The 25,659-nt window shown below is 45.5% G+C and overlaps 1 protein-coding gene across 1 annotated transcript in view; it reads left to right on the top strand.

Moving 5' to 3' along the window:
• Window positions 1-252: 252 nt before the first annotated feature.
• The window catches only part of LAMP1 (lysosomal associated membrane protein 1), a 54,521-nt gene continuing 29,114 nt past the window's right edge, over window positions 253-25,659 (top strand). The window contains exon 1 of the mRNA XM_082248514.1: window positions 253-426. Coding sequence (XP_082104640.1) covers window positions 357-426 — 70 coding nt within the window. The 5' untranslated portion in view covers window positions 253-356. The remainder of the gene's footprint in view (window positions 427-25,659) is intronic.

Raw genomic sequence — 25,659 nt, 5'->3', positions numbered from 1 at the left:
GTTAAGTTTTGCTTTAATGTGAACTGTATGTTCCTTGCTAAAGAACGTCATTTTTTTATCAAGCTATTATGAGTAAAGTTCCGCTTTAATATATTTTGCAAATTTCCTAACTAGGCCTGGTATTCCTATAGTGGAGTCAAACCAGGCGGCATCAGGTCTTCGGTAAAATGGCCGCAAGTCAGAGGGCGGCCTCTTGTGGTGGGGAGTCCAGTGTGCAGAGCGCGTGATGCGGTGACGTCACTTCATATGACTTGTGTATGTGTGTGAGGTTCCTGGCAGTGGAGTGTACGGTTTTCGTCCTGGTACGGTGTTCCTGGCTTCTATAGACGCCCCTTGTTCTCAGTAAGACTCCGGAGATGAGAAGAATGGAGACAGCCGGACACAGGAAGATGTGGGAGGCCGTGCTGGGCATGGCGCTGTTTCTTGGTGAGTGTGCGGGGTTGTCAGTGTGTAGGGAGGGTTCCCGGGGACCGAGGTGAGCGGCCTGGAACCTAGCAGTGTCCCAGGGAGGGCCGCCCTGCGCCTTCCGCACACACCATTCATGTTATGGGCAGGCTACAATATCCAATCCAACTTCCTTGCCTTTTACCCATCAGCCTGATAAAGCCTGGAATTTCCAGCTTGGCTATTGTGTACAGTTGGCTATTTATATTGCATTGTCCAGTGCTTAAAGTCAATGTCCATCTTATGCAAAGATCGCCCCCAAGATTAATAAAAGGGGCATTTATTAAAGGGTTCGGTTCCTTTATAAACAAAGCAGCCCCTGCAGTCAAAGGGCCCTAGTAGCTATAAATGCATAGAGGCGGATGTGTCAAAACTGGTGGCAACCGATCAGCTTCTGGCTCATTGTAAAAGCTTAAAGCAGGAACTTTGCCCACAACTTGATAAAGATAATGTTCTTTAGCAAGGAACATAACTTCCGCATTAATAATTATGCTATCAAGATTAGTATGTGCTGTAAATTGTCTCCAGCGTTGCTCTTGTTTCTTCTCGCTGAAGGCTGCCATTTTGCTGAAGCCCAGAGCCCCTGAGCAGAAGTAAAGCATAAAGCGGACCTAAACCCATAAATTTAACGTTTTCCATAATCCGTTACATTCTGGGATTAACTGTCACATTTTCTTGTGTCCTCAACCAAACTGTCAAACCAGATGAAATGGCTGGTGTCATAACTGATCTTATGTGCAGCACCATGGCAGTTGCAGATCAAACAAAAGCAGCTTCCTTTGATGTAAAGGATAGGAGGGTTTAATTTAGGGATGCACCAAAATGAAAATTCTGGGCCGAAACAGAAACCGGGAATTTAGGATGCCCTTGGCCGAAAACCAAAACTGAAACTTACTATTTTTTCCCCCCAAGTGATTTTAAAATAGTAGGCGAGGTTAATTACCAGTGGTTTTGTATTATGCAGCATGAAGGGGTTAATGCAGTGATGGTAAACCTTGGCACCCCAGATGTTTTGGAACCACATTTCCCATGATGCTCTTCTGCACTGCATAGTGCATGAGCATTATGGGAAATGTAGTTCTGAAACATCTGGAGTGCCGAGGTTCACCATCACTGGGTTAATGTTTTGCCGCTGGTCACTGATGCATTAGTGACTGACCAGTGGCAGTTATTTAACCCCTTTGTGCTGCATTAGTGGCACCAGTGTCAGTGTTAACACTGGTTACACTGACACTGATATTGTTTGCACTAATGAAGCACAAAGGGGTTAATTAACTGCCACTGGTCAGTCACTAATGCATCAGTGATCAGTGGCAATACATTAACCCCTTCATGCTGCATAATACAAAAACCACTGGTAATTAACCTCGCCTCACCCCCCCCCCCCCCCCAAAGAGTTAATTGGTTTTCAGGAGTGACATTTTGAGTTGACACCACAATATCTCAGGCACATTATAGGCAGTGCCAATTACCACTCGCACTACAGCACTTTTTGCTAGAAATGTCCAGAAGTTGAAATTCTGTTTCATTGTGGCACATTTAAATAGATCAGGCTGGGCTTAATATGTCCCTGCAATAATGTAAAAAGAAGAAAAAATAAATCAAAAATCTGTTCTGACAGGCCACAGGGGGGAGAGAGAGAGAGAGAGAGTGAGTTGGTAGTAGTATGAGTTAGGCGACCAGTATCCATGAGTTGTTCTACTATGTTATGTATATAATTGATGGATAGTGTCAAGGCATGCTGGGATGTGTAGTTCTTCCGCAGCTGGAAAAGCCGCAGCTTATCCCCCATCATGCCGGTAGTAGACTGAATGAGATGGCTTTTACCTATAGGAACTTATGCTCTACTATCTGTATAATAACTTGTGAGTAGTGACTGGACCTGCTGGGACTTGTAGTTCTTCTGGAGCAGCCCTGTGGACTTCCTTATTAGAGGATGCAGGTAGTAGAATGAATGAGCTGACCTGAGGCTCATAAAGTCCTATGATGGGGGTAGAATGAGTTGGCCTGTAGTTATGGGGTCTTATACTCTGCCACCTGTATAATAATTATTGGTGAGTAATGACAGGGCATGCTAGGACCAGTAGTTCTTCTGGAGCAGCCAGAGGGAGAGACTTACCTTCCGCAGCACAAAGCACATGAAGGGAGGAGGTGGGTGGAGCCATTCTCGCATAGGCGCGGAGGAAGACTAGGAAGATCCTCCTCTGCTCTGCATTCTGGGTCTTCTACTCGGGTTGTCACTGGTTGCTAGACGCCAGTTGGCTGGCCATCCTAGCAACCAGTGTAGCTCAGACTACACAGCCCGCCGCCCGGTGGAGGAACAAAGCGGAGATACCCACCTGACAGGGAAGTGAACAGCTCACTTCCTTACAGCTATTAGCGGCTCGCTTCACCTGCGCTGCGCCCCCCCTTCCTCACGGCGGCCATTCATTTTTGGCATCTTTGACCGGTTTTCGGCCGAAATTTGGGATGGGCCCATTTTCGGCCGAAATTTCGGTGCACCACTAGTTTAATTCTGCTTTCAGCAGATTGGCCTCTAAAAATGCTGTAGTAGTGATTGACCGATATTGTTTTTTTTTATTGCCGATACCAATATTTTGGTCATCGCATATCGGTATCGGCCGATCTTGGGCAGATATTTTCGTAACTTTTTTTTTTTTACGGGTACTTTTGTTGAGGGCTCTGGGGGTTTATTAGGCCCTAACCCCTCCTCTGCACACAAAAGCAATCAAAACGCCAAGTTTGGCTGTTTTGAGGGCTGTAATTTTTATCAATTTGGCGCCGAGTACCCGGAAGTGATGTCATGACATCACTTCTGGGTTTTTACATGGAGACTCGATCAGAGCCGAATGCGGCTTTGATCGGGTCTTCTCTTCAGCGGCCATGCAGGCTGGTTGCCGGGGATACCCGGGCGAGCCGCGGAATGCGGCGGGAGGGGGGGGATGTCCCTCCCGCTCCTTGTAATGACCGCCGAGCGGCTTCTCAGCCCTATCAGTTGTCATTACAAGACAGCCAACCGTCGGCTATTGATGCTAGCTGCAGGCATCACTCCGGTACATGCACTTTCCTGAAATATCGGTATTCTCAGGGGCCGATTCCGATGTATCGGGAAAAGTGCATATCCGCCCTCCATATACAGTATCGGTTTGCCGATAGTCGGTCGATCCCTGCTCTGTTAAAAAAAAAAAAAGAGAGCAACTGAGCATGTGCAGAGCAAGGTGAGACAGTGTATTCCTATATTTTAAACAGTATAGACACTTATTTTTCTTGTTTTACATAGTTATACCTGCCAAATGGGCCAGCCTATAGTGATCTAGCCGGACCTAATTTTCTGAAAAAAGTTCCACTTTATTGGCTGTAGCCAAGAAAGTTACCATCTCAGGCCTCATGCACACTGGACGTTAACAAAACGTCAGTAGAAAGCTGTAGAAGGAGTTTTTCATCGTTTTTTTAAGTTGTAGTGTGTTTAAGCCCCCTGTTCACACTGGGGCGACCTGTCAGGCGACCTGGTCGCCGTAGGTCACCTGCCATACAGAAGCTATGGACCCGTTCTAATAGGAGCGACACAAGTCGCTCCGACTTAGAAAAAGGGTTCGGAGCTTCTTTGGGGCGACCTGCATAGACTTCAATGTTATGAAGTCCGTGCCGGCCGCTCCGAGGTCGCGGGGCGAGCAGCGCGCCGCGACCTGTGAGGTCGCCCGGCGAAGTAGCGTCGCCCCAGTGTGAACGGGGGCTTAGCTTTCTTAGCAAAACAATACTCAAAATATTGATAAACAATGGCTCAAAATGTTGATAAATGCCGAATAGCCATGTTTTCAAGCTGAAAAACACCTCATAAAACCCACTAGTTCTGCGTTGTTTTTTTTTTTTTTTGTTTTTTTTTTGTTTTTTTTTTTCCAGCCAGAAAACACCCCTGCCAAGAACTAACAGCCCATGTGTGTGCATGGACACATAGGATAACATGCTGGGGAGTTTTTTGGCTGCAGAAAAAAACATCTGACTCCAAAATCAGCCGCTGTAAAAACGTCCAGCGTGCATGAGGCCTTAAAGTGATGGTAAAGGTAAAATAAAAACAGTCTATACTTACCTGCTCTGTGCAATAGAATTGCACAGAGCGGCCACAAACCTCCTCTTTTTGGGTCCCCCACTGGTGTTCCTGGCCCCCCTCCTTTGTCTATTGCTCCCATGGGGGCACTTGTGCGTGCTCACACCAGAGCTCTGCTGCAGCTGCGTCCATTGACACAGATAGCGGGACTCTGCTCCACTCCCCCATCACTAGCTTTGACTGTATGGCTGCAACTAGCAATTATTATTAACATAATCGATTAGTTGGCCGATTTATTTTTCGATTAATCAACTAATCGGATAAAAGCCTCTAAGTGGTGTGGTTTATAATTCAGTTAATATGCAAATTTATTCTTGAATATCTCTATGCAGTGGTAAATATAAATATACAGCTATATGGTTAGGGAACAAAATATCATATCTACTGTGGGAATAACAGACCGAAGAGAGATATGTATTATTAGGGGTTGAATCTGGTACAGATCATCAGACTCGGAGGTCAAAATTTTTTATTTCAAGAAAAAAAAAATGTAAAAGATCTAAAACACTATTTGGCAGATTTTCAGAAAGCTTGTAATGTAATATGCATGACAGACTCCCTTGTCATAGGCAGATCGCTTTATTCAAGCTACCTGCGCTGGCTGTCACTTATGCTGGCCATACCCAAACCCATTTTTCCTTTGAACATTTTTGTTTTAAGAACATTTGTTTGGTTTTCTAATCGTTAGTGGGGTCAAATTGGTGTTCGTTTTCGACCACAGTGACACAAAAATTGGAAGAAGCAGAAAAAAAAACTTTTCTCGATCGAATGACACTGGTTTTCGTTAACATAACATGTGTTTTTTAACCACTTCCGGACCGCCTGCCCCAGTTATACGTCGCTACTATGTCGTTAAGTGGTTAAAATTTGAATGTTAAAAGCAAGCAGAATTTTCGAAGGATTTATTGAAAAAATATTATTATAGTCAAAAATTTAAAGCTGTATGACCAGCTTCAGTTGTCATGATGGTGTAAGAAAAAAAAATAGCGCTTTATAAAACAAAAACAGATAATCTCTACTATAAGGGGTTCATTTATACTGTGAAAGTAATATACGCCTTAAATCGCATATATATTATAACTGCACAATTGTTAAAAATCGCTATCTTGATTCACCCCCACCCCCGATCCTAAAACGGCATTTCCTTAATTCTTACAGAGCTGTTCTCTGCTCACTCGCAGTTGTCAAAAAAACAAAACGTTTATCAACATTGTTAAGGCTGCTAGATAACGATAAAGGCAATACTTTACATCGTATTATTTAGTTCTTTTAGATCAAAGGAATGAACTTCTGTTAGTAAAATAAAAAATTCAGCCAAGCGCTCACTCCAAGGGGGAAGACTGGCGTGCTGCTCTCCTCAGGCAGGGAACTCCAACATGGGTACATAAAAAAGAGAGAAAGGAGGCGCAAACACCTAGTGCATTACCCGTGGTACACTGTTAATAATTTTAATAAAAATGCCAAATGCATACTCAGACATGAAGATAATAAAAGCATGTTACAAGAATCCACCATGCATATACAGGAACATGTCCTTGAAGTCAGGACCGGTAACGCGTTTCGGGAGTCAAGCCCCCTTCCTCAGAGCTAAATGATCACTCCAAATGACTTTGTGCCAGAAGGTTTGAGGCTTGTCTCTGTGCTGTTTGGCGTATTGTAAGCGGGATACTTTGTGGCATTTGTGTAGTAATGGCTTTCTTCTGGTAACTCGACCATGCAGCCCATCTTTCTTCAAGAGCCTCCTTTATTGTGCATCTTGAAACAGCCACACCACGTTTTCAGAGAGTCCTGTATTTCACCCGAAGTTATTTGTGGGTTTTTCTTTGCATCCCGAACAATTTTCCTGACAGTTGTGGCTGAAAATTTAGCTGGTCTACCTGGCCGTGGTTTGGTTTCAACAGAACCCCTCATTTTCCACTTCTTGATTAGAGTTTGAACACTGCTGATTGGCATTCTCGATTCCTTGGATATCTTTATATCCCTTTGCTGTTTTATACAGTTCAACTACCTTTACCCGCTGATCCTATGACAATTCTTTTGCTTTCCCCATGACTCAGAATCCAGAAACTTCAGTGCAGCACTGGATGAAAGATGCAAGGGTCTGTCAGGAGTCCAGAAACTCATTGACCTTTTATACACACACACACACACTAATTACTCAAGGTGAGGATGGTTACCTTTAATAGCCATTCAAACCCCTTTGTGTCAACTTGTGTGCATGTTATCAGGCCAAAATCACCAGGGTATGTAAACTTTTGATCAGGGTCATTTGGGTTGTTTCTGTTGTCATTTATGATTTAAAAAGAGTAAACACAGTTGATTGATAATAAATGGCTTTAGCCAAACACTAACCATGAGTGAAAGGAAGTTTGTGTTATCATTCATATTCTCAGAAAAATTGGCCAAGAAATCATAAATTCTGCCAGGGTATGTAAACTTATGAGCAAAACTGTGTATGTGTGTGTCGAATAGATATATATTTTTCTCTCTCTCTCTATCACAGAGACCCTAGAGAATAAAATGACGATCCTTGCAATCTTTTATGTCACACTGTATATGCGCATACAAAAATACAAAACTAAACCAGTAAAGTTAGCCCAATTTTTTGGTATAATGTAAAAGATTACGCTGAGAATCGTGATCTTTATTTATTCTAATAAAAAAAAAATTGTGATTCTCATTTTATCCAGAATTGTGCATCTCGAATATATATTATATTAATAATACATCCAGAAGTCAGATATAAAGGGTATTTTAACTAAGGCTGCATTCACATGTCAGCTTATAATCGCGGGCAGAACCGCTGCGGTTCCGCCCGCGATTCAGAGATTTATTGCAAATCGCGGGACGCCTAGCGTTGCCCGTTGATTTGCAATAGCCCCCCAAACGCCGAGCGATGTTGCCGCGATTTACGCCCACCGAATCGCGGCAACATCGTGCAAACAAAATCGCGGGACGCAATACGCTCCAAAGAAGCTCTTGTACTTTTTTGGAGCGTATTGCGTCCCGCGATTTTGTTTGCGCGATGTTGCCGCGATTCGGCGGGCGTAAATCGCGGCAACATCGCTCGGCGTTTGGGGGGCTATTGCAAATCAACGGGCAACGCTAGGCGTCCCGCGATTTGCAATAAATCTCCGAATCGCGGGCGGAACCGCGGCGGTTCTGCCCGCGATTATAAGCTGACATGTGAATGCAGCCTAAGAGTCAGATCCTGATCTTCCCTGCACAGAGCTCTTAAAGTGATTGTAAACGTTTAAACAACAAACGTCATACATGGGATGATTTTGCACAGAGCAGCTCTGGTTCTCTACTTCTAGGGTCATCCTGCCTTCAGAGTGCCCCTATAGCAAGATGTAAAGTATAGTATAGAGTGCCCCTATAGCAAGGTAAAAATAACTTCTGCCTTTAGAATCACTCACTTATTTTTCTCTTGCCCAGGACTATTTGTCACATGGGACATTGCTCCTCACATATAAGTTCTCAGGCACTTAATGACATGTACGGATAGTGTACTGAGCTGTATATGTGCTGCACTGTATTTCCTGATATGTAAACAAATAATGCATTCTGTATGCAGACCAACTAATCGCTGACTAACCAATCGATTATGAAAATAGTTGACAACTATTTTCATAATCGATTAGTTGTCGATTGTTTAGTTTTTTCGGCCCTAATTGACTGCACTGTGAGCCAATGGCTCCTGGTGCCCCAGTGAGACCTGGAAGTGAGTGGAGAGAAGAGCTGCAGATGTGCATGGCGCTGGATTGAATGAGGGCTCAGGTAAGTAATAGAGGGAGGGGGGGTTGAGGGGGATGCTGACACCTAAACCATTTTTTTACCTTCATGCAAGAAGGTAAATGTTTAAGCTTTACAACCATTTTTTTAACTAGTTCAGGACTGCCTGCTGCAGTTATACGTCGGTATTTCGACGTTAAATACTGGGGTTATGGCAGCAGATAGCTGCCATAACCCCAGTATTTTTTTTTTAAACTGCCGGCAGTCCTCTTTCACATAAGGGTGCTCCCAGTGGCGGATTTGTTGCGGGATCACCCTTACGGTGTGGCGGGAGAGGTCTACCGCCCGCCCCCCCCCCCCTTCTCGGCAGTTTTCTCCGCTTACTGGACCAGCTGGTAGCAGGGGGAGAACGATCTGGTCCACGCTCCTCTATGGCCTTGGAGGACCGGAGCGACATCAGACGTCCTCTCCTAGTAACGCATTTTTTTTCTTTTTTTAGTGTAGATGTGAGATCTGAGGTCTTTTTGACCCCAGATCTCACATGAAAGAGGTCCTGTCCTGCTTTTTTCTGTTACAAGGGATGTTTACATTCCTTGTAATAGGAATAAAAATGATCATATTTTCTTTAAAAAAAAAAAAAAAGTGTAAAAATAATAGATTAAATGGGGGGGGGGGGGGGGAATTAAAGCACCCTGTCAGCTCGCACGCAGAAGCGAATGCATACGCATGGTCCGCCCACATATGTAAACAGTGTTCAAACTAGTAATCAACCGATATCGGTTTTTCGTTGCCAATACCGATATTTTGGCAATCGCATATCGATATTGGCCGATATTTTTGCACATTTAAAATTTTTTGCAAAATAAACACAAATTTCGACACAAATCTGTTAATGAACATGTTAATCTTTATTTAATAACATTAAGGGCTCGTTCTTCACACCTTAACTGCATGAAAACTGATAGGAAAAGTGCACTTGCAGGGACATCAGTTTCACATCATCTGATTGTGCATTAAAGAGGAAGTAAAGTAAAAAAAAAAAACCGAGAGAAAAAAAAAGCCCTGTAAAGAGAAAGGCATAATGAGCTAGTATGCATCGCATACTAGCTCATTATGTAGTACTTACCTTAAAACGAAGCCCCCGCCGTGCCGCCACCTCAGCGACAGGACGGCGACATGTCCTGCCGTCCCGCTTCCGGGTTCGCGTCCTCCGGCCATCTGATTGGCCGGAGGCGCGATTACATCACTCCCGCGCATGCGCGCGGGAGCCGCCGTTCACGGCACTGAGCTCTGAAGGAACGGCACGGGTGGCCGTTCCCTCAGAGCGCCTGCGCCGATGACGTCATCGGCAGTTTGCGCTGTAAATATCTCCTAAACGGTGCAAGTTTGGGAGATATTTATAGCACCTATAGGTAAGCCTTAATATAGGCTTACCTATAGGTAAAAGTTATACAAGAGGGTTTACAACCTCTTTAATGCATAATAAACTGCTGCAATAATTTTAAATCACTACTGCAGTGCAGCCAATCAGTGCAAAACTGCTAGACAAAAAAGGTAGACAACAGCTAAACAGTGTATTGGAGTCAGTGGACTACCTCTGCAGTAGGGCACTTACTGCAACTACAGCAGACAGTGCAAAACTGCTAGAAAAAAGCTAGGCAACAGCTAGATATTGGATTGGAGTCAGGGGACTCACTGCAACTACAGCAGTCAGTGCAAAACTGCTAGCAAAAAGCTAGACATTGGAGTGGACACTACTGCTTCACTTTTCAATACTCCCTGTTAAGTAGAACAATATTATACTGCAGAAAGCAGAACGTTTCAGCATGTTCACCTGTTAAACGGCTTTTGTTATGTTCATACAATGCTGCCACTTCATTAACATGCTCAGGAGGAGAGGAGGACAGAGGAGCAGAGAGATAGGTATCTTCTAGCATGAGAAGCAAGTCTTTTGTAGTGTGCCTCATCTTCTTTCCACCACTAAAGAGGATCCCTTCTTCTGTCAATTACTGGTTCCTTCAAATAGAGATGAAGTTCATCATCCAGGCTCATTATTGCAGATTCAGAAGAAATTGAATCCTCCGCGTGAGGCCCCAGTAAAACACTGAAAATGTCCTGATCAATTCGACCACGATGAAGAAGATTCTCTTCTGTTCGTTCACGTATTTTTGGACATTTTTCTGTTTTTGTAGCATGCTGTTCTTTCAGATTAAAATGGTGTTCTGGACTTGTCTTTTCGGTAGGAACCTCCTGTTGAATATCTTCTGTCAGCCATTGTTTTGCCTTAGCCAATACATCATCAGAAGAGAAAGCATGGTTCTTGTATTGAGGATTCTAAAGACTTGCAAGCACAACATTTTTAATCTCTTCATGAATCTCTGGCTGACATTTTTATTCACTTATTTTTCTATTATAATATTGCACCTTCTAAGGAAAATTAACTATTTATTCGGATAAGCAAATTTTTCTTAGGCTTTTGGCGCTGCATTGATTCTTTGTTTAATTTTGGTTTGTGTTTAGTGAAAGGCACTTTATGTAAGCTGCCATTAGAATTTATACAATTCACTGCAGTATATTGTTTATTGCTCTGATTTATTATCATATTATACAGTATGTAGCAGCTTATGTAAAAAAAAAAAAGCAGTTAACCACTTGCCGACTGCCGCAAGTACATATACTGCGGCGGTCAGCCCCTCACAGGCAAAGTGACGTATGGGTACGTCACTAGCCTATGAGGCTCTGGGGAGCGAGCGCGTGCTGCCGGAGGCGCGCTCCCCCTCGGTCACGGACCCCCTGCGCGCGTGTGCCCGGCGGACCCGATGTCCGCCGGGCACTCACGATCGTCCGTGACAGCGGGAGAAAGGCAGGCGGCTGATTTAAACAAGCCGCCTGTCATTCTTCCCTGTGTATGAACAGTGATCATACTGTTGATCACTGTTCCTACACTTCAAGCCACAGCCAATCACAGTAAGAAGCACACCCCTAGGGACACACACCACCCCTCCCTCTCAAAGTTAACCCCTTCACTACCAGTTTCATTTTACATGTTTACATTTTGCATATGTATAGCACTGATTACTGTAGTAATGTCACTGGTAACCCCAAAAGTGTCAAAAATGTCAGTCAAGGGTCCGATCTGTCCGCCGCAATGTCGCAGTCCCGCAAAAAAATCGCAGATTGCCGCCATTACTCGTTAAAAAAAAATGACAATCTTTCCCTTTGTTAGTAAACGTGATAACTTTTTCGCAAACCAATCAAAATACGCTTTTTGCGTATTTTTTTTTTTTTTACCATACATAGGTAGCATAAAACAAATCGGCCGAAAAATGTTAAATTTAGATTTTTACATTTTTTTTTTTTGGGAATTTCATATAAAAAAAAAATGTGAAAAATAGTTATTTTTGCAAAATTGACGTTCTTTTTTTGTTTATAGCGCATTATCAAAAAATCGCACAGGTGGTCAAATACCACCAAAAGAAAGCTCTGTTTGTGGGGAAAAAAAGGACGTCAAATTTGTTTAGGTACAGCGTCGCACGACCGTGCAATTGTCCGTTAAAGTCACGCAGTGCCGAATCGCAAAATACCCCCTGGTCAGAATGGGGGTAAAATCTTCTGGGGCTTAAGTGGTTAAAGTACTGGCAGCATTGTGTGCCCTGAAAATTTTACTTTTAATGATTTTATTCCCACACTTGCTCAAGGGTCATTCCAAAGCCTATGGAAATGTGAATTAAGGTGGCTGTACAGGTTTATAGCTAAAAAGTGTTTGCAAGATTTAGCAAAGAAAAAAAAAAAGTCAGTATTTGGAATAACAGAAGGGAAACATAGTGCCCCGTCGTTGGTGTTGCCGGGGGGGGGGAGACGGTGCCCCGTCGTTGGTGTTGAGGGGGGGGCGGGGGGATGGGGGATTTGTGGGAACGGTGCCCTATCGTCGGTGTTGCCGGGGGGAAAAAATGGCATATTGAGTTTTTTTTTTTATCATTTTATCCAGTTAATTGAAACAATAATCGGCCAACCAATCGATTTATGAAAATAATTGTTAGTTGCAGCTCTAACGTAAATGCTCTAGTATTTCATTCCTGCCATTCAGTGACTGTGTGCCCGGGTTACAAACAAGATATGTTCTGTAGGTTTGTTCTTAAGTTGGAATATAATTTTTTTTTTTTGTTTTGTAACTCCAGCCCAAAAAAAAAAGTGTTTTATCTATCGTTTGACAGACGCAGCTCCATCTTCATTACTAGTAGGGTTATGCTCCTCCCATCAGGAATAGGCACTAGGCAGGTAAAAAAGCTTAACCACACTTATGGGGGCTGTCCCTGCAGGCATAACCCCTCACACTCTGCTATCATTAATCAGTTTGTTCTGCCTAGTGTTAGGAATAGGACCTAGCCTACTGCTGGGACTTCGGTCTTGGCTGTAACAGGGAAAGTTTGTGATTTTTTTTTTTTTTTCTTTTTTTTTTTCCCACTAGTTCGTTACAGAGGAACTACAAGCAGTTGTGTTGCCTTCACTCTGTCCAAAGCCCATGCATCCTAAGGAATATGCTTTGCATTCTTTTGGCCGTGGTCTGGGTGATCAGAGTTTATTTGGAGGCGACCAAATATTTTAGAAAATCAGACGCTCTTTTTGTCCTTACTGATGGACCTCGGATTGGCTGCGTCTGCTGTGACCATTTCCAGATGTATCAGGCAGACGGTGTACAGGCTTATTCACTGAAGGGTCAGGTTCATCCTTTCCCAGTGAAGACTCATTCTACGATAGCGCTGAGTGCCTCTTAGGCTTTTTGCCATCAGGCGTCGGTGCTGCAAGTGTGCAAGGCGGCAACTTGGTCGCCTGTGAATATGTTTACAAAATTCTACAAAGTAGACCTATTGGCATCTGGTGATGCTTCTTTTTGCCGCAAGGTTTTGCAGGCTTCAGTTTGAAAGAGAACTTTTTTTTTTTTTTAAGTTCCTCTTTGAGAGTGTCATTTTGTTTTGGGAGAGCTCCGGTTGTTCCTGCTTGAGCTCCATGTTGCTTGATTAGCTATGTTTAGCCTTTGGGGGACTTGCGTTCAGTTTTTCTGCCTGGTTTTCCCACCCCCTCCCTAAATATACTGCTTTGGGACATCCCTAGTAGTAATGAAGATGGAGCTGCGTCTGTCAAGGGACGATAGAGAAAACTGGATTTTTGTAAGAACTTACCGTGAAATAATTTTTTCTGCAGTTCATCGACAGACACAGCACCCGCCCCACTACTTCTGAGGTATGGGGTTTTTTTTCTTCTAAACGGTTTGATAATAGCATAGTGGGAGGGGTTATGCCTGCAGGGACAGCCCCCATAGGTGTGGTTAAGCTTTTTACCTGCATAATGCCTATTCCTGATAGGAGGCGCATAACCCTACTAGTAATGAAGATGGAGCTGCATTTGTCGAACTTCAGAGAAAATTTATTTTTTTTTTTTTAGCAGTAGGTTCTTGCAAAAATCCAGTTTTTACGTGTGTGTGTGTGTGTGTGTGTGTGTGTGTTGTTTGTTTTTTTTTTTTTTTTTTTTTTTTTTATCACATAGGAAATAAACACCCCTGTAATATTTGTCTTGCGGTCTGTGCCCCTGTCCAGAAGATTTCACCTCACTATCTGTTCCTGTGACAATTGGATTTTGAAAACTTTGGTTTGTCATGGAAACAAGGATTGGTGATAAAGCTTTAGTGGAGACGCCTTATTCCCATGATCACTCTTACAGGAGTGATTTTCCTTTCCTAGGGGTAGATTTCCTCTCCCTTCCTGTTGTCCCCCCTCTGTTTTGTAAGTAGGAGTCGTTTGTAAATCGGATATTTTTAACCTGGGGATCACCTGTATGTTTTTACAAATGGTGAACTTCTCATTTTAAAGATGGGTAACAGATGCACCTGGAAAGTCATGTGAATGATTAGTTTCCCTGTTCCTCAGAATTGAAACTATCCCTTTTAATTTCTAGTTGCCTGCACAATCTAACAATGTTGTCTAATATTGTTAAGGCTTGTTGTTGTTACATGCTCTTGAAAACCGGTTTACCTGGGGAATTTATATCACGTGCTTACATCATTGTTTAACAAATGAAACTTTGTTCGGTTCATGGATGAAACAAAACCGTATTTACAAAGAGAGTCCGCAATACTGTTCAAGATTTATTTATTTTTTTAATAGAGGCATTATATATACTTAGTCCTCAACTCCCGCAGGTTAACTCTGTACTTGTAGACTGGTTCTTATGATCTGATGGTTGTAGGTCCAGTCAACATCCTCTAGTACCCTGGTGTCCAACCTGCAGCTCAAGGTCCAAGTGCCACCCTTTAGTGTTTTTGAAGTGCGGCGCTTAAGTCCTGGTTGTCAGTAGAGGGAACATTAGGGATTTGAAAATGGTCGCTAAATAGTAGTAAAGTCTAACGGTTTCATGCAACATGGCCCTGTTTGTGACTGTTTTCTGGAGAATTACATGCAACAAATATATGGAGCCTTTTGGAGATATAAGGGGCCACATTTAGGCCCTGTTCATACCTGAGCGTCTTAAAACGCTTATCTCTGAAGTCTAAAACACCCAACAAGCAAAATCCCATTCTTTTTAACGGCCCCTGTTCACATATGAACGTTTTGTCGCCTGAAGCTCAAAAAAGTACATGCGCTTCTTCTTTGGCAGATTACAAGCGTTTATATTAGATGTCAATGCCTGCCTCAAAACGCCTAAAAATGATACGCTCAGATGTGAATGGAGCCTTAAGGTACCCTTTACCTTGCAAGTTGGCAACTGTTGCTCAAGTGCAATGCTAGGCACATGGCACTGCACTGGATACAAAGACGTTGAGGGACAGTCCTCTGCCACAGATAAGATGGGGAATATTGGCTGCCAGAGGAGTAGGGATCATGTAAGTTAAAACTGCTTTTTCCACTACTCTGGACCTAAATAGCATTTAACCCTTGCAGTGCAGAAGAAGCCCCAACGCATAAGGAGGATTTTTAATCTCCTCCATAACAAGGCATCATTCACACAGACGTATGCACATTTTCCCTCTAGTCTTTCAGGATAGCCCCCTCTGAGAGACCTTGGCTCCTCCGTTCACAGGAAACACTGCCTCAACCATGTAGTTTTAAACCCTCTGTCAGTCGGTGCCCTTCAGTTTTGGTGTTTCCTCCGGTGGGAGATATTGAAGAGCGGACTGGACAGTAGGCTGATGCGAGGCACAGTAGGCTTGCAACCACTCCTGGAGATGTCAGAGGCACAGGCCAAAGGGACTGCTCCAAGCAAAGCAAGTACTAGCCATTCCAAGGTAAGGAGAACCCTGGGGTGGTGTTCCCTTTCCCCCACTAGCTCCATGGTGTAGTTTCTCTCTCCCCCCCCCCCCCCCCCCGGTGGTCTAGGAGGGGGGGGTGATCTGTGGTGGTTCTGGGACCCTGGTGGTGGTGGTTGGTTCTAGGTACACTGCTGAAGGGGCATGCTGTGCTTGCGTATGCTGGGGGGGCCCAGTATGGGTGCTTAGTCTTTGCCCATTTCTTTTGTGTTGCAGGGTAAGGCCTCAGGCAAGTCTAAATCGCCACATAACTCAGAAGATACCCATAATGCAAGGCTACTGTGGGGTTCGAATTTACAGTTCTCCTCAGCCATAGACCCCAGTGGCCTAGTGGAGGAACACTGGAGGTTACTGAAAAAGAGGGTGAAGAGCGTGATAGTACACTGTCAGGCCCCCATGGGGAGTCAGAGGGAGAAGGGCTGGATAGTGCATACACTAGAGCTTCTAGGTACAAATGAACCCTGGAAGAGGTGGAGGCTCTTTTGGAAGCTATCCACACGACTTTGGGAATCCAGGAAGAGAAGACGACTTTCTCTTCATGACCAGATGTACCAGGGCCTAGGCGAACAAAAAAGGAGGGTCTTTCTGGTACATGAAGTCCTGGTGGAAGCGGTCAGAAAGGAATGGCAGGATCCCGAGAGGAAACCTTTCTTTTCTAGGGCGCTGAAACTGAGATTTCCCTTTTCTGAGGCAGACTCATCAGTGTGGAACAAGTCACCGAATTTGGACGCGGCCTTCTCTCAGGTCTCAAGGCAGATAGACCTAGCCTTCGAGGATATGCGTTCGTTCGGATAAAAGGATGGATTCTCTCCTTTTAGAAAGACCTAGGATTCCTCGTTGGGGAATCTTTAACCACTTGCCGACTGCTCACAGTAATCCTACTGCGGCAGTGGCGGCTCTCCTGGGTCCATCGATGTAGACATACGTCGCTTGAGTTCATGTGATTCCGGCAGCATGCTCCCTGCTCCCACTGTGTTTAGAAACAGCGGGAGTCGGGCTGGGGGGAGGAGAGGCTCTATTTGTGGGGGAAAAAAGGACGTCAAATTTTTTTGGGTACAGTGTCGCACGACCGCGCAATTGTCCGTTAAAGTAACGCAGTGCCGAATCCCAAAATAGGGCCTGGTCATTAAGCAGGAAAATCTTCCGGTCTTAGTGGTTAAACCCGCCATGGCTATTAGGGTGGTTGCCCATAATCTGCAGTACTGTCTAACCCAGATTTAAAGCACACCTTGAGGCTGGCACCTCAGAGACAATTCTGTCCTTCCTTTCCTATGCTTCTACGTGGCGTGGCTTAAATTGTGGATGCGTCAGCAGAATCTGTACGCATGTCCGCTAGATCTGCCCTGACAATGAGGGCTCTTTGTCTTAAGACTTGTCAGGGTGATTGCGGGTCCAAGGCTAAACGTTGTGGGATTCCCCTTATAGGGGACCACCTGTTCGGGCCAGGCTTGGAAACAGTCCTAAATTGAACGGCAGACAGGAAAAAATCCTGTCAAGCGTGAATGCAATGGACAATCGGTACGTGTGTACGGGGCTTTACTCGCAGAAAAAAAAAAATTCTGCCCTGAGGATCGAGGAGCAAAATAAATCTTGGAGCTAAAGGGGCAGAGGCCGAGGAGGGGGTGGTTTCGCCCTCCTGAACAGCCCAATAAAACAATGGTGAGCTGCCCATGGTGGGAGGAAGATTGGGGACCTTTCTCTCTCACAGTGGGAAGCGGTCACCCCCAGCCAGTTCATTTTGGGGATCGTAAGGAGGGGTTATCATTTGCAGTTTTAAAGCCCCCTTTCACGCGGGATGTCCATCAACAAATTACCAAGATGCACGGAAAAGGTGTCAGCCTTACTTTCCCTGGAGAAGCAGAGGGTCGTGGTGAAGGTACCACCGAAGGAGATAGGCGGACGGTTTATTCCCACGTTTTCGTCGTATGGAAACCTTCAGGCAAGTATAGACTTATCCTGAACCGAAAACCCTTTTAAACTAGTGATCGACCGATTCGTTTTTTTTTTTTTTTGTGCCAATACCGATACCAATATTTTGGTCATCGGATATTGGTATTGGCCGATTTATTTTCGGACATTTAACAAAATTTTTTTTTTTTTTTTTTTTTTTTTTTTATTAAAAGGTACTGTGGTGGAGGGATCTGGGGGTCTAAAAGACCCCAAACCCCTCCTCTGCACTTAACCGCATTCAAAACGCCAAATTTGGCTGTTTTGAATGCTCGCATGTCATGACATCACTTCCGGGTTTTTTACTCGGAGACCCGATCAGAGCCGAATGCGGCTTTGATCGGGTCTTCGGCGGCCATGCAGGTAGGATGCCCGGGTCTCTCGGTGGGACTGGAGACATGGGTGAGCCACAGAAGGCGGCGGGAGGGGGAGAAACGTCCGCTCCTTGTAATGACAACTGTCGGCTATGGACGCTGGTACCAGGGTGATGCCTCTAGCTGCAGGCATCACTCCGGTACATGCATTTCCTGCAATATCGGTAAGCTCAGGGGCCGATTCCGATATATCAGGGAAAGTGCATATTGGTACCCGATATATCTGCATTGCCGATAATCGGTCGATCCCTACTTTAAACGCCTCTGTTGCTTAGAAAAGATTCAGGATGGATTTGATCTTCTCAGTAGGTGCTATCCTTCCCCAAAACTGCTTCATGGCCTCGATAGACGCGAGAGACTTCTACCTGAACATTCCCATACCATAAGGGGGTCAGAAGTTTTAGGTTGGCCCTTTGGCTGGCAAAGGGCTCTTTACATCTACAATTTTGGGCCCTTCCCTTCGGCCTGTCCTCTTATCTCCCCCCACCACCTACTTGCATCAAGGCACTTCTTAAAGAACCAGGGGTCCTGAATCTGGAAAGTCCAGTCTAGTGCCCGCACAAAAGGTCACCTTTCTGGGCTACGTGTTCGATTCCACACTTCAGAAGGTCTGACTTTTTTTTCAAAGAAAGAAGCTTGACAGTGCTATGAGCCTTTTACAGAGAAGTCTGTCTATATCAATAAGACAAGCCATGTTGGCACTGGGCTTGCCACTGGCCGAAATTCCGGCGGTATAGTGGGCAGTACTTCACTTGCGCCCCTCTACAACTGTTCTTCTTGAGGGTATTTGACCGCACTCAGTGGTCTCTGGATTCCCTGGTGCATGTACGTGTATGGATAAAAATACCCCTCTGGTCGTGGAGAAGGGTCTCAAACATGTCTCAGGGTCTCAAATGGGTCCCGTCAGTGTCCAGAGTCATCACTGCGGACGCAAGTGGCACAGGTTGGGAAGCACACTTGGACACCCGAATGGTGCAGGGGTTCCGGAAAAGCGAAGATTGAAGGTGATCTTAAAACTGGAGAGAACTGAGAGCAATCAAGCTGGCTCTCAGAGCCTTTCAGACAGAACTACAGGGAGACAATGTACAGGTCCGCTCAGACAATTCCACAACAGTTGCTTATGTCAACCGACAAGAGGGGCCAAGGAGCAAGCCTCTGTGGGCTCTGGCAGAAGGAATTCATCTGTGCTCGGGTGCTCTCCCTGTTGGCGGTTCACCTTAAAGGAGAATTGAACCAATTGGTCTGGCCATGGAACCCCCCTGGATTCTACCAGTTCGGGAGGACCTTCTTTTTCAGGGTCCAGTTTCCTGTCCCCAGGTAGAGCGCCGGAATCTCGCAGCCTAGCTTCTGAGGAAGAGTTGCTTAAAAACAAGGGGTTTTCGGGTCACTTGGTGGTGACTCTGCTTAGTAGCAGGAAAAAGGAAACTCGTGCCATTTACCTTAGGACCTGGAAGCGTTTTAACAGCTGGTGCACAGAGTGCTCCTTGGATGTAGGCAGCCCAGTGGCAGTGCTGGAATTTCTGTAAAGTGGGGCAGATGAAGGTTTAGCTGTCAGCACCCTAAAGAAGAGTCAAGTCTCAACAATATTATTATACAGGATTTATATAGCGCCAACAGTTTGCGCAGCGCTTTACAATGTGAAGGAAGACAATACAGTTACAATAAAGTTCAAAACAGGAGGAACTAGAGGGCCCTGCTCGTTAGAGCTTACAATTTAGAAGGGAGGGTCAAGTGAATCAAAAGGCAATAACCGTCGGGGATGGGCTGATGGAGAAAATGGAGGTATATTAAGTGTGGGTAGGATAGGCTTCTCTGAAAAGGATGGTTTTCAGAGATTGCCTAAAAGCTAATTGAGTAGGAGATAATCGGACAGATGAGGGTAAAGTAACAATAGGTGTCCTTCTCTTTTTCCCTTGTCGTCTTTCAGGACAGGCACTTTTGAGAGAACCTGGCTCCTCCCTTCACAGGAAACACTGCCCCAATCAATAGATTCTTAAGCCTCCCTCCAGCTGGCTGCCTCACTTCTGGTGTTTCCTCCAGCGGGTAGACACCGTCCAGAGGAGCCATAGCTGAGGCTGGGAGGCTGAAGCTACAAGTGAGTCAGGTACTCTCAGAAGCGGCCGGAAAGACAGGGACTGGGAGGGACCCGCTTACCTGTCGGCCGCAAGGCTATCGTTATCACCCCAGCCCCGCCTAGGGGAGCTCCCAGGTGGGGGGGGTCTGCTCTCCACGCTCTGGGAGAGCGTCCGAGGGTTGTGCGCCACCCCCCGCTGTACGGCCGGTGTGGAGCTTCCCGGGCCGGATGACCGGGGGACGTCACTTCCGGTAGGGGCGGGCACTTCCCTCAGCAACCGCAACTTCTGGTTCCGGGTCGCGGCGGTGAGCAGACCAGATAAAGAAGACTGGTGCATTCAATGCTGGGGGACAGCTGCAGAAAGAGGTTCATGAGCCACTCCCAAGAGCCATGTCAGAGGCACAAGCCTCAGGAACTGCTCCGGGGGAGAACAGCACCAGCCACCATAAGGTAAGGAACCCTGGGGTGGTACTTCCTTATCTTCTCCCACTAGCTCCACTTTATTTCCCCTAGAGGCTGTTTTAAGGGGATTATGGAGGCTTGAGGGGTACACTGTGGGATCTTTTGGTGATGGTCGTCCCTAGTAACACTCTGTTGGGGCAAGCTGTTCGGGCTGGGGGTATTAGGGAAGAGTGTATGTTTTACTATGTTTGTTTTTTCAGAATAAGGCCCCTGAAAAATCGAAGACACCCCATAATGCAAAGAAGAGATGCCCTTCCTGCAAGGCTAATATGGGGGAATCCTGGACTAAACCTTTATGCAGGGATTGTTTAGATAGTTTAGTCAGGGAGCATACTGAGAGTCAAAACTCAGACTTAGCCACATCTGTTAAGGAGCTTGCTAGCACCTTTCAGTCCTTTTTAAGGATTTTTTTTTTTGTTAACATTCAGCTTCCGTGGAGTTCCCCCAACCCACCCCCCCCCCCCCCCCCCCAGTCGGCACGGCAGGAAATTCTTCCAATCACGCATGTAGTACCCTCAACAAGTGGGGAAGCACCGGCGGGCTCTGAATATAAGGGGGAAGAGTGCGATAGCACACCCCCCAATTCCCAGGGGGAATCGGAGGCAGAGGGGTCGGATGGCGAATCCAATAGAACCTCTAGATACAAATTGTCTCTGGAAGAGGTGGAGGGCCTTCTAGGGGCTATCCACACTACATTGGGAATCCAGGAGGAAAAGAAAACCTTATCCCTACATGATCAGATGTATGCTGGTCTGAACAAACCTAAGAAAGGTTTTTCCAGTACACGAGGTCCTGATGGATACCGTCAAGGAACAATGGCAGGACCCAGAAAGAAAACCCTTTTTTTTTTTTCGGGGCTCTAAAAAGTTTTCCTTTTTCTGAAAATGACTCGGCGGTCTGGAATAAATCACCAAAGCTTTTCACGAGTCTCCAGACATACGGACCTGGCTTTTGAGGATATAGGGTCGCTTCCTGATCCCATGGACAAGCGAGCAGACTCCCTCCTGAAAAAAGCATGGGACTCCTCTTTGGGAAACTTAAAACCTGCCATGGCAATTACAGTGGTAGCCAGAAACATGGAGTATTGGCTTACACAGATAAGAGCGCATGTTGAGGCTGGTACTGCCAAGGAGACTATATTGTCTTCCTTCCCCATGCTGCTCCGGGGCATGGCATACATTGCTGATGCCTCCGTGGAGTCTGTGCGCATGACCGCCTGGTCGTCTGCATTAACCAATTCGGCTAGGAGAGCCCACTGGTTAAATCTTGGCAGGGAGAAGGGGGATCCAAAGCTAAGCTTTGTGGGATCCCATTGACCACCTATTTGGTCTAGGTTTAGATACAATCCTGGACCAAACGGCAGATCGGAAAAAATCTTTTCTGTTAAAACGGGAAAAGGTGGGTTTCAATAAGACATCCTACCCCCAAAGGGATTTTTCTGCTACAAGGAAATCTGAAGAGCAGAGGAAATCCTGGAGCCAAGAAAAAGGGCAGTGGGGGGTGCTTTTTTTCGCCTCCTGAACAGCCCAGGAAGTCATAATGACAGCCTCACCACAGTGTGAGGGAGACTGGGGGCTTTTTCTCTGGGAAGAGATCACCTCCAGCCATTTTTTTTTTTTTTTTTGGAGATCGTAAGAAGGGGCTATCAGCTAGAGTTTTCAAGCCCTCCCCCTTGCAGAATGTTGATTACAGATCTGCCAAGGTGCAAGAAGAAGGCCACAGCCATACTCTCCTCCCTCAAGGATCTGGATGAACAGAGGGTCATCAGGAAGGTATCACCAGGGGAGTTAGGAGAGGGGTTTTACTCCCACATTTTTGTGGTATTAAAACTCTCGGGCAGTTACAGGTTGATCTTAAACCTAAACGTTATGTTTTTTCTCATATTTATGGGTATTTTACATGATGTTTTATTTGTTATGGATCGATATTTCCAATCCTGTAACAATTTTGATATATGTTCATATATGTTGATATGCAGACATTCCTTGGGCATCATGTAATATATTCTGATGTCTATATTCCCCATATTAAATGTTATGTGCCTTATTCGTGATTCAATCCATTAACCACCCCCCATCCGCGCTACAGCCTATATACGGCTGCAGTGCGGACTCGAATTTTCGGGAGGCCGTTTTTAAACGGCCTCCCAGTGACACGCCCCCAGCGTGCTCCCGCGAGCGCGCTGCGGGGAAAATCTGTGATCACAGATCGTGGTGAATGGCCAATCACAGCGGCCATTCACCACGTGATCTGGCCGTCCAATGAGCGATGATCTCATATGTAAACATATGAGATCATCTCTCATCGCCGGCGCTCCTTCCTCACACGGAGCCTGCAGTGTGAGGAAGGAGGGGGAGCCTCACAGCGCCGGTGACACAGGAGAATGTAATCAGGGCACCGATCACCAGTGCCCTGATTACACAAGGTAAAAACACACACACACAGTGCCCCCCCATCAGTGCCCGCCATCAATGCCCACAATCAGTGCCCATAGTGCTGCTAGTCAGTGCCCATCAGTGCCTGCTCATCTAGGCACTGATGAGCACTGACTGGCAGCACTATGGGCACTGAGTGTGGGCACTGATGGTGCTGCCCATCAGTGCCGCTCATCAGTGCCACCCGTCAGTGTCCAGTGCCATCCGCCAGTGCCCATCAGTGCTGCCTCTCAGTGCCGCCTCTCAGTGCCCAGCAGTGCCGCCTATCAGTGCTCATCAGTGCCGCCTCTCAGTGCCGCCTATCAGTGCTCATCAGTGCGGCATATTAGTACCTCCTCATCAGTGCGGCATATTAGTGCCTCCTCATCAGTGCCCCATAAGTGCCACCTCATCAGTGCCCATCAGTGCAGCCTATCAATGCCCATCAGTGCCGCCTCATCAGCGCACATCAGTGAAGGAGAAAAATTTATTTTCAAAATTTACTCGCAGAAAATAAGAAACTTTTTTTTTTTTTTTCAAAATTTTTTGTCTTTATTCTTTTTTTTTGTAAAAAAAAAAAAACCCAGAGATGATTAAATACCACCAAAAGAAAGCTCTATTTGTGTGAAAAAAATGATAAAAATTTCAAATGGGTACAGTGTAGCATGCCCGCCAATTGTCATTCAAAGTGTGACAGCGCTAAAAGCTGAAAATTGGCCTGGATGGGAAGGGTGTTTAAGTGCACAGAAGGCAAGTGGTTAATATAATGAAAGGGCAGCGGTTCCATTAAATACTATGGTTGCCGCTGTACTTCCGGCATAATAGACATTGTTGCTGCCCAGGGATTGGCTGCTGTTTGTACTTAGTGTGAAGTCAGCACGCCGCCCGCATCCCCATTGAAGTCTGTGAAGACGAGCGCGTAGGGTACGGCGTGCTGACGTCACTACGCTGCCCCGCGGAATGGGCTACATGCAAGCCGGCCGTCTTATGTTTTTTCTGCGATTTTTTTTTTTTTTTTTTTTTTTCTTTTTTTTTTTTCTGGAAACTGTAAGTGTGTTTTTATTTACGTGAATTAAAGCTTGATGGTATTACACTATCTAGTTTATTTTTCTCGTATGTCCTATCTTATACATTTGGATCATCCTGCTATCATTGTCTGACGTGACTGAGTGAGTGTATTTGGAAGCTTGGTGTCCTGATCCCTCTGAGCAGTTCTGTGAGGACAACCTCTTTCTATGCTTGTCTGGCTCAGCTATCTGGTAAGGAGACATGCATGTCCTGTGTGCAGCACCGTGGTGAATAGCCTGACTGGATTTCTCCTCACTTCACTCATCTTGAAAGCTCTCTGGGACTTTGGGAACATTACATGAACTGTCATGTTTTACATGTTTGTTATGTTTTTGCTCAACCAATTACATTTATGTTAATATTATGCTGTAGATCCAGCTGATTGTTTTTTTTTTTTATAACCTTTCTGCTATCAGTGGAATTTTTTTCTCTCAAAGTTCCGTATCAAGTTTAAGTAGCGCAGCTTTTTTTCCTTTATTTCTCAGCAGGAGACCTATATGGGAGGCGACTGGACTCTAAAACAGGAGATGTTTGATTGGATTACCCAGAGATGGGGAATACCAAGCATCAATCTCTTTGCCTCATGGCAAAACACAAAGGCACCTCAATTCTTTTCCCTGAGCAGGTGTGACGGAGCTCTAGGAGTAGACACTCTTGCTCAATCTTGGGTTTTTCCCCAGATGTTATGCGTTCCCTCTGGTGCTAATACCAGCGGTCCTGAGGAAATTCCAGGAGGAAAGTACAACGCTAATCCTCAAAGCACCACACTGGCCAAAGAGACCGTGGTTCTCTATCCTAAAACATCTAGCGGTAGAACCCCCCTAGTTTTTATCCGTGCGGGAAGATCTTCTCTATCAGGGCCCAGTACTTCCTCAGGCGCAGCTTTGGAAACTTGCAGCCTGGCTTCTGAAGAAGAACTGTTAAGGAGCAAGGGTTTCTCGGACCAGCTGGTGTTGACTCTGCTAAAAAGCAGAAAGAGACACAGAGCCAAGGTTCGAGTTGAATTTACGTTTGACTTGAACTCGAAGCTCATCCCTAGTAATTAGAGCAAGATTCTGTTTAATTTATACTGTGGCTGAGAAGCACAGCATTGCGGTTTAAGCTTGTGTACAGATATGAGCGACTGCATTTTAGTGGTCAGGGGGCACTAAAACCACGACTAATCTGCTTCAACTGCCCATGAAAGGTGCTGCAAATTCTTGTAACTTTGATTGTGGTGTGGCATTTAGGGCTCCTTCAGACAGGCAGAAATGTTTACGGCCCTGTGAAAAGCAGTCCACTGGCAGTATAGCAACAGTTGCCTCCTCACTGCCTGTTTTAACCACCTAAATGCTCGACCACTGCAAGAATGGGGAATGGTTGCAGCGCAGTCCCATTCACTTGATTGGGTCACTTTTGGCAGGCAGTGGTGCCCACCTAACGTGACGGCGCCGCAGCATTTGTACACCCCTGGTCACTGCCTCTTCAACTAAAGGGGGGTGGGCAGTAAAAACTTAGCTCAGTCACATGGTAAATCTGACCTCCATGGAACTGTTAAACCACAGTTGGAATAGCTTGGACATAAAGCTGTGAAAAGATGGGCTCTTGATTAGTAAAATTCAGAGAAGGGGAAAATAAGCTTACCTGGTTAACAAAAAAAATTGTACTGTAAAGGAAGTACTTGTTTCGCTTTAGGTGCTAACCCTTTAGCCAGCACTAGAAAAACTGCAGGATTCTATATACATTCTCCAGTCCTT

This window comes from Pelophylax lessonae, assembly GCF_965119305.1.
Source record: "Pelophylax lessonae genome assembly, chromosome: 2".
NCBI classification, from domain to species: Eukaryota; Metazoa; Chordata; class Amphibia; order Anura; family Ranidae; genus Pelophylax; species Pelophylax lessonae.
This window is presented reverse-complemented; position numbering and strand designations above follow the sequence as displayed.